At 32.5% G+C, this 17,372-nt stretch overlaps 1 protein-coding gene across 1 annotated transcript; it reads right to left on the bottom strand.

Annotated features, from left to right (window-relative positions):
• On the bottom strand, positions 1-16,551 carry LOC144858907 (NXPE family member 4-like). Its single transcript, XM_078715054.1, has 7 exons — positions 16,437-16,551; positions 6,406-6,498; positions 5,409-5,471; positions 5,133-5,186; positions 2,567-3,177; positions 1,834-1,892; positions 1-1,488 (listed from the first exon to the last, which is right to left on the bottom strand). Exons 2-7 carry the CDS (start codon positions 6,496-6,498, stop codon positions 722-724), a joined length of 1,647 nt encoding a protein of 548 aa, XP_078571180.1. The 5' UTR covers positions 16,437-16,551; the 3' UTR covers positions 1-721.
• Positions 16,552-17,372: the final 821 nt, after the last annotated feature.

Genomic DNA, 17,372 nt, shown 5'->3' on the forward strand with positions numbered 1-17,372 from the left:
GTGGTAGTATTGCCATTCTCACAAACATGGTGATGAAATTTAAATTCAGTTATTCTCCAGAAAGACAATCAAATACAAAATATGGTACATTATACGTATTTAAAAAGATATTGCTCTATTGCAGTCAAGTGGGTTTTAGACAGGTGATAAATGAGTATACGAATACTTTTGTTTGAAAAGTTTTTTTTTTCAAATATGTCTACATAAATTGAAATTTGCAATTCAAGGTTTTAGTAAAATTAGTAAAAATATAATTATTTTGGCACAATGGCGTTTCATACGTATAATACTTGAGCTCACATTTCAGACAAAAATCGAAACGTCAACTGGTGGATTAACATAAACAAAAATCAATGACTACCGACTTGGGCCAAGTCTATTCAAGAGGCTACAATCAGGGAAGAGTTAAATTACATAAATTGTAATTTAACTTTTCCCTGCTACAATTTATATACAAAAAGAAACGCTGGTTTATTATTATTATCCTATTGGAATGCGTTTAAAGTAAACGTTGTGTTTATGTTGAATTTTATTTATGAAGTATAATTAAACAGAATAGTAAGCGCGATTGCCACATGATCTCGTGAATAGAATTATAAAGTAAATACAAATATTTAACTTTTACATTCAAGAAAAATCATATTTGTCATTTATTAAACAAACAGGACGTTTAATTATGTTTCAAGTATGAATAAACAAAATACAAACAGGTTTTAATTTACTATACAGGACATATATGTGAAAACATCAAAAAAAGTTCTTGGTGAATAACTGGTGACGGCATGTGTACGGTATTCATAGACGGATATGACAAGTTCATATCCCAGATATCTATAATATGAATACCTAACCCTGAGAAAATGTTAATGAATAACTTGTAAATGTTATATACTATTTTATCGCTAGCGTATACTAATGAATTAGTCGAAGGATGATTCCGAGGGTGCGGGGTCTTCACCACTATCTTTGCGTTCGGACAACGTTTCATGAATCGGACAAGTGTCTCTCGCAAAAGTTGCAACCTTTCAGTGAAACTGTCTTTCGTCCATTGGAGATAATGGGCCCAGGGACTTACAATAATTACGTATTTGCAGTCATTTTTTGTAAGATTATTTAATATTTCATACTCCCATTTTCCGACTCGGTAATAAAACGTTGGAGAACCAAGAGTGTACGGATGGAAGTAAAAATCAAGCATCATAGAAGTGCTGTGATGTCGAATGTGCTTAGTGTTCGGTTTAGTAGTATATTTACTCCTTGTCACTCCCATAATCTTCAGCAATTGTTCAGTCCACTGCCTTGTTGTAGAATCACCCATTAAAATCATATGTTTTCCTTTTATGCATTTGGTAATTTCTTGTTTTGTCCATTGTTTTGTCTTGCAATGCAATGATGTCCATACATCGTTTGTCCAGAACCCGTCATTGAGAGGCTTTGGTAAATCTTCCTTGCATTGTGGTAATCTGCTAATCGCAAGCGGCACATTTCCTACCGTAAACAAACATTTATTTAATTTTCATTATTACCGTGTACTTCATTCAATATGTTTGTTTTACTTTTCATTAACATAACATCTACTGTATATACAAACTATAGTAAAACGTCACTGTGTAAAGTTGATTTGGAATTTGATTATTCATTCATTCATTCATTTCTTTTTATTTCGGACTTCGTATAATTCATAGAAAACCTCGTTCCATTTCATTTTTGAAGAGGTTTCGATTCAACAAGAAAATTGTCGTTTACTGAACGCCCTAATGGGGTTTCTGCTTAACTTACGTTGTCATAAAGATCGCATTTAGAGGATTGTGTGCGATAGGTTGTCAAACTTACCTTCTTTGCTGATGTTGATTAAAGTCGTCCCTTGAACCAGACGGGCATAAGTGACAGACCTTAAAAGTAACATGAATGAGTTTAATGTAACATTATTAGCCAGATGTATTGCAGTGTTCTATTTCCAACATTATGATAACAAATCCTCACCATTTTAACATTTTGCGAACAGTTTTATTGATAATGATTGTATTTAGGGATTTTATTTATTTATTGTCTTTTAAAACTATTTTATTGCCTCTGTTTAAGTCACTGTCCGTGCTTTGGTCAATTACAAATTTGTGTTATTCCTTTTTTGTATTTTCACTCCTTTTATCGTAAATATACATTTCTATTTTTTACTTTTTATTGTTTTTTTACTGTTTTAGCGAGTTTTAAAGAATTTGTATGTAGGCCTATGTTTTTAAACTTTTATTTTCTATAAACAGGACCATATGTAAAAGGTGCTACATCTATACCTGATATGTTTTTATCCTGTATAAATATGTTTTTAAATAAAAAAAACATTCCTACAAATAGTATGGTTATTACAAATTGCTATACAGTGTACCGTAATTATCAATATTTGTTTTTCCAAATATACCAAAAAATACTATACTGCCCAAAAACCAGTGGTATTGTACTACATGTACTAATAAAGATACACCGTTTGGAAGACGGAATTGCAAGCAATAATTGAGTTAAATTGAATAATGTTTTAAAATGTTTTCAATTAAAACAAATATAGTCATACTTAGAAAATAGTTGTTGATGAGATGAATACAACTTGGAAAACACGCTACCAATATAAGGTTCGTTCGTCTGCAGCCAACTCAACCTATCGCATGACGAGTTCATAGGTTTATCACAAAAGAATACAGTTTCTCCCATAGCTAATGGATGGCTGTATTGGCATTTATCAACGCCAAGTAATGCTTTTTGACTAATACTGCAAAATTGTGTTTCTGCTTTATTTATTTCAAAATATCCTTTCCATGCCAACCTTTTTTCCAAAGGCCATATTTCCTGTTCAATAAAATCCACTGCTTCTGATGGATGGACAAGAACAATAGAAATGTTGACGATACCAGGCCAACCGGCGAAGAACAACACCTCATATGTACCGTTTTTTAAATCGGTTATCTTTCCTGTGTTGTGGTTTTCCTTAGAATTGATTGTTGCATAGAAAAAATCACATCCACTTGTACATTGGCCATACTGATCACGTGCCTGGATTATTACACGAAAGAAATCACCAACTTTAACAGGTCTGTCTGGATTCTTCAAATATATAGATGATCTATTTATATCAATCATCGAATTATTTTCTGATATAGAGCAACTGTAAAAGGAATCTGAAATAAACTGACGAAATTCGACATTAGTTAATTACTGTATCATAATAGCTAATTTTCTCGTTGTTAATAATTCGGGAGAATTTAAGTATAGCCAATCAAGAGAGGACAGGGCGCTGAAAGAATTGAGTAAATAATGGTTTTGTATCTCACAGTTGAGACCCATGGTTCAATTCCTGCTGTGGACATTTTTTTTTCTCTCGAAAGAACAATCTTGTCCTATTTTTATATGATATTGATACTGTGGAAGAAGCAATTAATTCGCAAAAAAACAATAAAAACCTCTGGTTTGGATGGAATTACTAGTGAATCATTGAAAAACGGGGGTCATCCCATTATCATTACTTGCTCTGTTTGATAAATGCATCCAACTTGAACGACCTGACTGATGGAACATATATAATTTATATCAATATATAAAAAAGGGGCCCTGAGTGATCTAAATAACTGCATGTCCAAGATTTTCAACATAATTTTAACCATGCACTATCAAATTACTATAGATGTTTTATATCGGAAATCCAGGGTGACTTTCGTGCTTCTCATAGATGCGAGGACCACATATTTACCTTGAAAAGAGTGTTTGGAGGAATGGTTTATTAAAATCTTTCTACCAATCAGGCATTCGAGGTAAAGCCTGGAGATTGATGACAAATTATTTGAAAATGTTTCATGTAGTGTCCACAGTGTCTTGAAACGGAATAATTTGTAATCCATGACAAGGGTGTGTTTTACCACAAGTTCTCTTTTGTATTTTTTTCTAATGAATTTAAGAAATTACTTATATCAAATGGTTTAGGAGTAAGAATCAATGGAAACTAGTTAGTTATTGTGGACAGATGATATGCACTACTTGCAAACAATGAATTGGAAATGAACCAAATGCTTGATTTAGCCTCTACTTTTGCAAAAGAATGGAAACTTAGTTCTAATTTTTAGAAGTCAAACATATTAGTATTTGGAAAACGAATCAATAAGGAGAAAATGGAAATTAGGTGACGGTTATATGAAGCTGAGTCATATAAATACTCAGGTGTGCTTATTTCAAGAAATTTGAATGACCACGAACAATTTGAAAGTGTTGTAAGAAAGGTAATAGGTTGATTGCCTATATTAAGTCTGTTATAGATAATTGTTGATAACTTCAATAGGGTTTACTTTGGTGTATGGTGTAAATAAATCGGATATAGATGAATTGGAAAACCTCCGATTACAGATGGCTAGCAGAAGCCCCCATTATGAACACGACACGTCTGTAATTTATGGTTGGTTGGTTCATGGAGGAAATATACAGGAAATATTTCCTCCATGATTGGTTGAATACCAATAAATATTTTACATGATATTTTACGAAGTAAATATTTTTGTCGTTTAGTAAAAATGGAATTATATCGCTGGCTTAAACTACTTCTTAACACAACTAATTTGATTGTAATGTAAGTTTCGTTTCAAATGTGTTCTGGAGATCTACTAGAATATCTGCTTGACAATGGCCTATACTTTCCACATTTACAGTATGCGTGTGTAGGCCTATATTTTTATAGATATTTATTTTAGCCTAAGTATGTTATTACTGTATTGATTATTTTGTTTTGTTTATACGAACGCATCAATTATCTTTGAGTGTCGCCAATAAAAAGGTGTAAGTTCAAATAAATACTATTATTGTAATGGATCGGAAAGCTTCCGAAGTTTCTTATACCTACATTATTGGTGGCGCAATATATTGCATTGCATTGCTATTGTTCACTACTGGTATTCGCGGGCGTATTTGCATATCAGGTGAATGATTATATTGAATAGGCTGCGTGAGCGTTGGTTCTGCAGAAGTTGTTTTAGTTGTTGTCTGAGTAAGACATGTTATATACTGTATTTCTTTAAAGTGTGGATTCTCGCCAATACTATAGCATACATGTTGAAGTTAGTTGTATAACATACCATGTTGAAGTTAATTGGATAACTTACCAGGTTGACGTGATTATTAGTATGAAATTGGTGTATTGGATCCAGGGTTTGTTCCTGTTTAGAAAAATAAATGATACAGGGTAAATACAGCCTCATCTTGCGTATTGGTTTGTTGCATGGGATACATGGCTTCACAAACCAAACCTTAATGGTTTAAACCTAGCGAATCAATATTAAGGATTCCCGAACCACGACATTATGATAGAACTTTAGGAATTCTTGGTGTATACAGTACGTTGTTTTAATCATAGAGCAATCTACAGAGGAATGACTTACCTGTGTTTTAACGTTTTGCCCGATGCCATAAGGTTGGTCATAAGGAGACAGCTTTATTTTTGCCTGAAGATATAAAGAAAACTGAGCATCAAATCAAGTGTGCCTATTCTGTCTTGTCATCATATAATGGCCTTATCTGATTGGTCAGTTGTTGGGTAACTTTCCTAGGGTAAAATACTTCCACTGTAGTGAATGTAAAGTCAACTAAATCTCATTTTTCAGCTTAATGACTTATTGAACATTTTTAATTTCTTGGATAATTATTATTAACATTGATGTAAAGTAATTTAAACTCTATCATGTCAACATTACGTTAATTCTGGTCTTTAACCGAATGTAATGGTAAATATATGAATACACCTTAGGCTACTACTTGCAGGTTACACTCCAGTGATAGGAAGTAAGTATATTATATCATATTAAACCATCCCCGATAAATAGAACAGTTACGTAGAGGAGGTAAAACGGACCACTGTATGGTAAATGGTCTACTGATTTTCTTTCTGTTGTGCTGCCCTCAACAATTGCTATTTCCAAAAAAAAAAAGCATAAACAACTTGAAAAACATATTTTGACAAAATACATGACTTTTTATTCTAATTTACATATTAGTGTTTGAAATTTCTTATCTATATTCTGTTTTACGCCACATATAATATTGTTAGATTTATAAATAAATTCGTTATAATAATGATTTCTTATCTAGGACGCACCATCAGGTCAACTGAAGTTTCTTAGACTTAGCCTATACACAAAAATGAATAAAATAATTGATAATTTTCTGGATTTGCCACTTCTGACACTTGTGACATTCAACTTAAGTGTAATTCCATTCAACTTAAGTGCAATTTCATTCAACTTACTTGCAATTCTATTCAATGTAAGTGCATAGGTTTACGAGTAAATTGCAACACATTGACTTACGGAAGTTCGTAATAATATAATCTGTTATTAGGGATACAAAATATAAATAAATATTATTATCTATGATACTTACAATTACAAAGAGTGAACAGATAATACATGCCACAATGAATATCTTTAATTTTGAAAGCATTTTGATGAAAACACACAACTCAAGTTGTACCATCTGTAATAAGAAAATAAACATTAATTAATACACATCCTGTACGAATACGTATATTTTGAAAGGAAGCAGCGGAAGCAACCCATCTAAGTAATATTTCCGGATAATCTGATACAACAAAGGTCGCTGCTTGTCCGACTGAAAGGCTAGGGTTCGATTGAAACAAAAACTCCTTGTAAATATTCCGATTGTTAAATCATTTTTTTCTATAACTTTTATTTTACTTACTCTGGACGAACCTTCATTCAAGAAGTGTGCCACTGTTTCAAAAGTGTAGCTTCCAAATCAATTATTATTATATCCCATTATCTACTTAGAGCTTGGTAGGGGAATTACACATGATTTTGTTTTTAATCCGAATATTCTATTATAATTTTTTTAATTAATTGTAAAATTTGGTATTGCCGAAACTTTTCTTAAATCAAATGAGTCTATAAGGATAAATGGTTTTAAATGGTTTGGTAAAAATAGAGTAGGAAAAGGGGGAGGGGTATTGGTCTACTTGTCTCAAATAAAGTAACTGTTTTAGATGATAATCTTTATAATTCGTTTTGTGATGACATTGAGAGATGTTGGATTCGTGTTAAAATTTGTGATAAATTGCTGTGGTATATTTTCCAGTAGAGGGGTCTAATCCTGACCTTGTTGATGAACTATATAATCAACTACTCTCTGAAATAATTCAAATTGAAAATGAAGTTGATAATTGTGACTCACTTATCTTAATTGTAGGCGATTTTAATGGCAGAATCGGTAATTATGTAAGTAATGGTGATAAATTTTAGTATTGACACAGGGCTAAATATCCTAAACTGCTCACAAAAATGTTTTGGAAAGATAACTTGGTTTAGACACCCACACTCAAGCTGCATTGATTATGTGCTATCCTCGTGTAGTGTCGATAAATTTATACATAAAATGGTCATCGATGAGGAAAGAAACTATCACATGGGTAGTGACCATAATGTACTACTAACCTAATTTGAATATAATACTAATGTCAAAAATTTGAATGATAACAAACGACAAGTTTGGAATATTAAAAGCGATCAAGACTGGTCTGCTTACAAAAATTCAATTATTGATAAATTTGACAACATTTGGTTAAATAATAATCTTGAGGATATTAGTGATATAAATTATGGTTGGGAAAAATGGAAGGATACTCTTATTTCAGTTACTAATAATACAATTGGCTTTAAAGATGTTAAATGCAAAAGTAAACAATGGTGGTATAAGACAATAGACACTGCCATTCAAGAACGTAAACGTGCTTGTAAGGAGCATCGTGCATGGTCTAAACATAATAGGGCAGATCTTGATAAAGGGGATGCTTTATGGAAGGATTATAAAATTAAAAAACTCAAGCGAAAAATTTAATAAAAAATAAAATGATGCAATTGAGAGTTGACAAAAGTGTTGCCATAGCGAAAGCAGGTGGTCAGAGTTCTAAAGATTTTTGGAACGAATTAAGGGGGCCTAAGAAGGTAATTGTTCCTTCTAATCTAAAAATGCCCGACTCTACACAAGTTACCTCAGACAAACAAGTTATGGCTAACTTGATTAAAATTTATTGGAGTAACTTGTGTAATCAAACTGGTGTCAATACTTATAATGATATAGTTATCAATAGTCATGTTTCTGATGTTAGGGAAAATTATATAAATTATGTCAATGATGATCCACGAAAAGTTCTGGATGATATAAGAATTTCATTTGAAGATGTTAAAAGTTCAATACTTCGTTCTAAAAACAATAAAGCACCTGGTGTTGATGGCATCACTAACAAATTGTTAAAGAACGGAGGTGACTGCCTTATTAGGTCACTTACATATCTTTTTAACTATTTTGTTAAATCAGAAAAAAAATCCCACCGAGTGGAATAAAGGGATCATTATACCTATCCATAAAAAGGTAGTAAGAACGATTTAAATAACTATAGAGGTATTACATTATCATCATGTGTTGCTAAAAATTTCAATCGTATTATTTGTGATCGTATCTCAGAATTTCTTGAGAGTAATAGTATTCTTAAGGCTTTTGACACGGTTTGGCGTAATGGCCTTTTGTCAATAGCATGGAATACTGGTATCCGTGGTAAAGTCTAGAAAACTATTGATAAACTTTATACAAATGTCAAATGTAATGTTAAGTTTGATGATATTGTAACTGATTATTTTGATGTCGATGAAGGGGTTAAGCAAGGCTGCGTGCTATCACCGACCTTATTCTGTATTTTTATAAATGAACTCTCCAAAATGTTATATAATGAAAATGTCGGATGTCATACTTTAGGCACAAAAGTCTTTTTTGGGCTGACGACGTTGTCTTGATTGCTAAAGATGAAAATGATCTGGAGAAAATGTTGTCTATTGCTGGAAATTTTTCCAAAAAATGGAAACTTAACTTTAATTATAATAGATCAAATGTTGTGGTTGTTGGTAAACGTACTAATAAAACTAAACATTGGCCTCTTGCAAACCACTTCATCAAGAAAATAGATTGTTACAAATACTTGGGAGTGAATATTTCAAGAAACTTCTCCGAAAGTATACATGTTAATGATGTAGTTAGAAAAGGGAATAGACTAATTGGATATATCAAGTCCATTATTAATGAGCAAGAAGATTTTAATAGGATCTATTTTGGTAATATCTTGTGGAAAACTATAGCACTACCATCAATTAACTAAACATGTGCAATATCAGCTTATAGTGCCAGTGACTACAAAAAAATAGAAAACATTCAGCTACAAATGGCTAAAACACTACTAAAAGCACCGAGGAACACGCCATCATTGGTTCTGTTGGGTGACTTAGGATGGGATAGCATTGAAAATACCCATAATAAAATAAAAATTAAATATTTTGACAGGCTTATCAATTTTGAAGCCCATCATTGGCCCAAGCTGCTGTTGCATGCATTATTTACCTTGCATGATAATAATGTTATTATAAAATGGCGATGGTTAAACTCAATTAAAAGTATTCTGAATAATACTGGATTTAATAATGTATTCTCAAATAACCGTACCTATAGCTTCAGCATGGTTTAAATCTTTTAGGTGTGTTAATCGTCAACTGTATGGATTGGATTGGTTTAATAAAAGCTGTACCAAACCATCATTATCACTTTATGTTAAATTTAAGAAAATGCCTGAGTTAGAAAATTATCTTACTGTTAAAACTGATTTTCATGGTGCTCAATTGAAATTTAAGGCAAGATCAAATACTCTTCAACTTGAAAGTAGATTAAGTAAATGGGATATGAATAATACTGGTAATTGTATGTTATGTAAGGATGAACCTGAAGATTTATATCATTTTATGTTAAATTGTAAAGTAGTACGAATTTCAGAATTTGAATTTGAACAAAACCTTAATGATTCTGGTCTATCAGATTTGTGGCATTCACTCCAGTTAAATAATTCAGATGTTATTTTAATGATTATACTAGGTGGTGTTTGTTCTGTTCTAATTCCAACAATGTCGATTAATATGGTAAACATGTTGTATGTAATTTGATTTAGTTATCTTACTGTATTTTTATCAATTCTGTTTACAGTCATCGAATAATTCTCTTCAGCTGAATTAACCTAATTTATGCTTTCCTGTTTATTGATGTCCCTAATTTTGGGATCCTATTGTTCCTTTTTTTTTTGCTGGTAGACACTGTGTATCAAGAGTGTGTATATATTAACATAGTTTCTAAGTACTGTATATTCCTTTGTTCATATTGATATGCTAATTTAGTGTCCAAGGTTATATATGTGGGTTGCATTTAATTGGTATTAGTATTACAGTTTATTTATTATTATTATTGTGTCGGCTAAATCGATTTGTTGGGATCCATGCACCGTCGAGTAGGTTTATGAATAATCGGATCCAAAACTGTTTTTGAATAATGTACGGATTGATTGTTCATTCTCATTTATACGACTACATTTGTTTCTTTTATCTCTATAATAAATACATGTTCTAGTTTTCCCCTGCAGTAACTATGCAGAATTGTTACTTTTGTATATTTTGAATAATACATTGAAATTTATTAACGTATCGGTTTCAGATCGTATATTTCAGCACGGTTGGTTGGACAATTGCACCGTTTAGTACGTAGGCGCGCCTACACTTTAGTTAAATGCAATCACAATTCTGTGCACTGAAGGTTGAACGAACATTTCACTGAAGTTAAATACAATACATTATATGCAATTGTGTTAAATACAATTGCACCAAAGTAACAGTAAGACGTATCTTTTTATTTTGACACATGACAATGACATGTAGGCCTACTGGCTTTTTATCTTTTACATAGCCGTAATAGACTAGTCCAGATTTGAGAAAAATGAAATGCTGTAGGCATTTCGTGTTAAAAGCAAAAAAAACATGTGTTTTAGGGTAATTTCGGGGTGCTGAATTCAAATCTGCTGTTTACCCGGCTCAATTTTTAGATCTTCACCCTTAAAATGTGAAAAACAAAATGGCCGCCATTTCAGACTTATTTTGGCTTATAACTTGACTTCTAAGTGACGTAGCAAGTAAAAAAAGGTGTCTATACATATGTTTGTGATATGAAGATTCCAAATATACTGTTATTAAAGTTGTAAATATCCTATTTCAGCCGCCATGTTTGAAATCCAAGATGGCCGCCATTTTAAACACTTCTTGCCTTATTAACTTGACTTTTAAGTAACATAGTAGGTTAAAAATGATGTCTTTACCTATGTTTGTGATACTGAGGATTCTAAATATATTGTTACTAAACAGTTGTGAATATTCTATTTCAGCCGCCATGTTGAAATCCAAGATGGCCGCCATTTAAAACGTATTTTGGCTTATTACTTGACTTATAAGTAACATAGAAAGTTAAAAACGATGTCTATGTTTGTGAGACTGAGGATTCCAAATATATTGTTATTAAAGTTGTAAACAGCCGCCATGTTGAAATCCAATATGACGCCTATTTTAAACACACACACACACATATATATATATATACAGATGAAGGGCTAGTGTTGCCCGAAAGCTCTGCTAACTTTTCTGGCTGTTTTACTTTATCGTTTTGATTTAGTTTTTCGTTTTTTTTTGTATCTCCATTGAGATCCAGCTACATGATACCCACAGCATTGTCATTTTTTCAGTAATTTGCCTTTGGATTTATATACTGTATATATACAGTATATAAACATCACAGGCACAGAATACATTCTAATCCTCCCGGTGATATAATGAAATTTAATTAATTAGAAACAATAAAAATGACGAAACCTGTGAGAATGAGAGAAAGCCCTAACTGAGATTCGAACCCGGAACCTTCTGCTTGATATGCAGATGTTCTAACCATTAGACCACTGGGGCTTTCATTGTATTGTTCCAATTCGATTGGGCAGACTCTCGGTGGGGTATGGCTGAATGTATCTGTACATAGCTGTGCCTACTGTATACTGGTGGATATATATATATTGCTGCTACTAAATTTGTCGAGTAATTTTACGTATCTCCTCCGAAACCGCTGAATGGTACGTGCTCACATTTGGCACACTAATGTTTCTTTTTATCATTGTTGAATGTTTTGATATTAGCCTAATTGTTAAAACGACCTTCACAACCAAAATATTTCTTTGTAATTTATTTTAAATGGAACGCTACAAAAATTATCCTCTGCTTCATTAGAGCATGAATACCTAATAACCAGACAAGAACGTATCTTTGTTAATTTTATGTTTTACTACATTTTCACATCACGCAATCCATTTTTCAACAATATAGTATTATAATAATAACATTTTGATTGAATAGTGAGGGATTAGCAGTGTTGACTTTGAATAAACCATTGGTAATTTACTAATAATAATAATAATTTATTTGGAGATTACACTTTTACAACAGTGGCACTCGACCAAATGGAAGGTGCATCCAAGAGAAATATACAAAAAAAAAACAAAAACAAAAACAAAAAAAAAACATGATATAGAAAATAACAATTACAATAAAAAGTCGACGTAGGTCAACATGTCAAAACAATTCAACTACAGTAACTACAATACCATTGATAATTAACACTACAGCAGCAGGAAACCCACTGACACAATACAAAATTACAAAAAATAAACATATAGAATAGGTAGGAACTGTACAATATAAAATGAATTGGGCAACAACAATGTAGACCTAACACTATAATGAGATAGATATCAATCATTTAGTGAGATAGATATCAATCATTTAGTTTGATTGATATGAACATTACTCGCCTAGAACAATACATCTGTGTGCCCAAGCTCTTTTAACATAGTGCTTACAGTAACAATCAAAGATATTTGATATGGAATCGACGTCATACATATAATGATAGTAGTTATCAGTTCCACCTAATACAAGATTTAATTTGGTGTTCAGGTCACCAGAGATAAAATTTTCCCATACATCTAAATGATTGATATCGATTAACATATATTCTAATTTGGTATATTCTTCAATCCTTATGCCATTGAGTTGGTTACATGTGAATAGAAAATGTTGAATGTCTTCTAAACCATTCTTACACATTTTACAGATACCATCATATTCAGGAAGCCACTTACAACTCCTGTGACCTAAAGGAAGGGTGTTAGAACGTAGTTTGAATTTGAGGCTAGATCCTAGAAAGTCTGTACAATCCAATAAATATTTTTCAAGGCACGGATTAGACTTAATAAGAGAGTATGTCTGAAGTGACGATTTTCTTAGAATTTCACTTTTCCAAAATGCAATGTTTGTGTCATGCATCAACTCTTTAAATCTCTTAACCCAATGACTATCAGGGTCATTGCCAAGGTAGGAAGTTTCGAAAATTGAGTCAATGTCCATATTAATAGACGCACACGTCTTAGCAAAACTGGGAATCAGTTTATAGCGTGGTTCTACATTTGTAGTTGAACTTAGACACGTATTAAGCATAAAGTTAGGCCAACGGTGTTTATCCATGTTCATTACATAATTAATAAATTTGGCTCTAGATATATCTTGAATAACTTTAATTGGAACCCACCCTAAATCCCCATACAAGGCCTCTTTAGGTGTATTTCTACTAGCTTTTAAGATGTACCGCGCCATTTGTAATTGAAGTGACTCAATTTTATCAATATCTTTCCTGCTTTGGCTAACCCACACTGAACAAGCATAATTTATTGTAGGAAGAGCAATTGTTTTCCATAGAATGTCACCATAGAAAATTCTACTAAAATTATCAAATCGGTCTATAATTGACTTAATATAAGCAATGACTCTATTGCCTTTATTGATGATTTGGTCGATGTGAAAATGATCTGAAATATTTCTTGATATGTAAGTACCAAGATATTTATAGGTTTCAACCTCAGAAATATATTGATCGCCCAATTTCCACATCTTATTGTTTATGCGCTGTCCAACAATAAGGACCTTCGACTTTTCATGATTAAAATTTAATTTCCATGACTTTGCAAATTTAGATGCTAGATTGAGCATCTCGCTCAGATCATTTTCATTGTTTGCCATAAGTACAACGTCGTCTGCCCAAAAAAGGCTACCCATGCATACATTATAAATACGAACACCTAGATCATGTTTTTTGAGTAATTTGGTAAACTCGTGCATAAGAATACAAAACAAAGTCGGTGATAAAACACATCCCTGTTTAACTCCTCCATCAATATTAAAGAATTTAGTGTCTATTTTACCAAATCTTACTTTACCTTGCACATCGTGATATAAACTATCGATTAATTTCCATAGCCTACCTCTAATCCCAATATTCCATGCTGCCATTAGCATTCCTTCCCTCCAAACCGTATCGAATGCTTTTTTAAAATCTAAGAAAGCCATGAAGGTTTTTTTCCCTTCAAGCAGACCACAGGAAGCTATGCTTTTGAGGGTAAATATGTGATCCTCACATCGTCGCGAAGGTCTAAACCCTCCCTGTACTTCTGACAACACATTTTTATCTTCCAGAAAGTCAGAAATATTGTTTGAAATGATTCGGTTAAATATTTTCGAGATACATGGAGTAAGGGAAATCCCCCTGTAGTTATTAAGATCCCTGCGGTCCCCCTTTTTATGAACGGGTACAATAATACTTTTATTCCAGTCATTTGGAACTTTTTCTAAAGCAATTATTCTATTAAATAAAGAAAGGATTGACATATTCAAACATTGACCACCATTTTTAAAAATTTCATTAGTGATCGTGTCAATTCCAGGTGATTTATTGTTCTTTGACCTTAAAATTGCGGTTTCAACAATATCTAAATTCAATTCAACATCTGAGAGAAATTCATCATTGTCATCGTGGGCATTTTTTGTGGTTCTAATGTTATTAATAAAGGTATTAATTTGTTTAGTTCGTTCATCAATTTCGGCCAAATTAGTTTTACCTAATGTTTGCCAATAATCAAGGGCTATTTGGTTCATTTCCTTTTCGTCGGAGACTATTTCACTAGAATCTGGTCTTTTGATACAACTAACAGGCTGGTTACGATTACTGCCTTTTAACAGTTTCCAAAAATCGCTACAGTTACGTCCACCTTTGTTTGCCAATTCAATAGACTTATTCACACGCATTTCAGTTATTTTAGTTTTAATCAGTTCTTTAGCATAAGACCGTTTCTCTTGGTAAGATTTCCATAAATCATCACCATTCTTATTGGGGTCGAGACCCTTAGCCCATCTACGATGAAGACGCGATGCTTCCCTTCTATCTTTAATAGCCGCATCGACATTTTCATCAAACCAAGAGTTGCATTTAATGTTAACATTATTTTTCTTAATTCCTATACCCTTTGTCGCGGCCAATATAAGGTTATTTTTCCATGAATCCCAAAGACAATTAACATCATTAAAGGAATCTGCATCCAATTCGCAAAACAATATCCGAATGTGTTGCTTAAACAAAGAAAAATCTTGATTCCATATTCTGCTATGATATTTTGCTATTTTGATAATTAATATTTTTATGATAGTTATTATTAATATATAATTTAAGGAGAAGGACATTGTGGTCACTCCCAAGACCCATCACCCTGTCGTCATCAATAATAAATTCATTTACACAATTGAGCACACTATTAGAGCATAACATGTAATCAATTGTACTTTGCAAGTTATTCCTGAACCATGTAAATTTCCCCGTACAATGATCACTACAATTTAAAATAGCTAAGTTTGAATTGTCACGAAATTCAATAGCCGTACACCATTAGAGTTTAAAACAGGATCACCATTGAATATTTCCCCACCGATTCTGGCATTCATATCCGACATCACAATAATTTTGGGATCAGTATTATCATCTTCAATACGTAAAATTTCAGCGAGAAGCTGGTTGTATAATTCGTCAGTCAGATTACTGTCAGAACCTTCAACAGGGAAATATGCAACAGCAACGAATAACGTTTCGTTTTGGTTACCCTTATAGCATAATTTTAACCAAAACCTTTCGTAAACATCAGACATTGAATTAAAAACATCATCATCAAGAACAGTTATACAATCAGAGATGAATGCACCAATACCACCACCTCCTTTAATTTTCCTACTTTTACCAATCCAACGAAATTCGTTGACATAATCAATATTTACATTTCCCTTTAGAAATGTTTCTACCACGCCAAAAACATGTATATTACAATCGTGTAAAAACTTTGAAATTTCATGCAATTTAGGACGCAGTCTATTAACATTATTAAACGCAATATTTATGCTTAAATTTTGGTCGCATGATACTTTGCGCCTTGGCCTATTGCCATGTCCGCGTCTGTGACGTTTAAATTTAGTGTTTGCAACAGAATTGTGTTGAGTTGGTAAATCAGTAGTAATAGTTTCATATTCGTTATCTAAACTTGTAGACCTAGTAGTATAATTAATATCTTTGACAAAATTAAGATCTTTTGAAAATTTAGGGCTTAAATAGTTGGTTAAGCTTACATTGTTGTTGGCTGAATCCTATCTTTGACGCAAGTCTTGGTAGGTGTTTCGCCTCCATCCTTGTTGGCTATGCGAATTGTCAAATGTCATCTGACTCAGATTTCGTTGGCTGAAAATCCAAAATGAACTTGTGTTATAATACAAACAACACTATTCAATCAAAGAAACGCTCTACTACACATGAGAAATAGATGTCGGTCGATAAACTAATATTTATTTACAGCAATTTGTTGAGGAAACTAAATATGTCAATGTAAATAGGTGGTATTAATACAGTTGAGTAGGCCTACGTATCGGCTGGTTGTCTAGAAAAAAATAATCGAGTGCTATAGGCCTAATGTAAACTATACATTTATAACTACTCGTAATGCACTTACAGTAGGTGGTCTATAAGTTAAACCGTTAAGGAGATAATATACAAGACTTCAAAATGGTAAATGGCGGCCTTTTTAATTTATGCTATATCTATATATAAATTATGGTTAATTCTGACATAGGCGAGCACAATGCAAAAACTTCGGTACAAATCTCCGCCTTGGATACCTACCTTATCTATCTCAGATGTACCGCGAAACGTAGATTTGATAACATTAGTGTTCAGTTCGACGCTATTTTTCCATATTTCTATCTTAGGAAGATATTATAAAGAGTTTTTTAACAACATTTATGATTTCAACAGTAGATTTTCTACTCAATTTCAATTCTTGGCGGTCAAGTAATTTCCGGGTTTATGATAAGTTCACCTTGCAGCAACATGGTTTCAACTATTTTCTCTCTTTTATACATAAGGGAGCAGTTAAAATAATAAATTTGACCCTAAAGGTGACTGGAAACAGGCACTTTCCATCAATCAATACAGTGTCCCTTTGGAAGACGGAAGAAAAAAACAGATAGTAGGACTGGAGCTTAAGTTGGCCATTAGTCATAGCCATTTTA

The sequence above is a fragment of the Antedon bifida genome, chromosome 2 (assembly GCF_963402885.1).
Source record: "Antedon bifida chromosome 2, ecAntBifi1.1, whole genome shotgun sequence".
Taxonomy (NCBI): domain Eukaryota; kingdom Metazoa; phylum Echinodermata; class Crinoidea; order Comatulida; family Antedonidae; genus Antedon; species Antedon bifida.

What these genes read in the sequence shown, in the direction of transcription:
- LOC144858907 (XM_078715054.1), bottom strand. Translation starts at nt 6,498, where the DNA reads ATGGTACAACTTGAGTTGTGTGTTTTCATCAAAATGCTTTCAAAATTA. An exon ending in TCTGTTCACTCTTTGTAATT is followed by an intron (nt 5,472 to 6,405) that starts GTAAGTATCATA and finishes TTATATCTTCAG; the next exon opens with GCAAAAATAAAGCTGTCTCC. An exon ending in GGCAAAACGTTAAAACACAG is followed by an intron (nt 5,187 to 5,408) that starts GTAAGTCATTCC and finishes TTTTCTAAACAG; the next exon opens with GAACAAACCCTGGATCCAAT.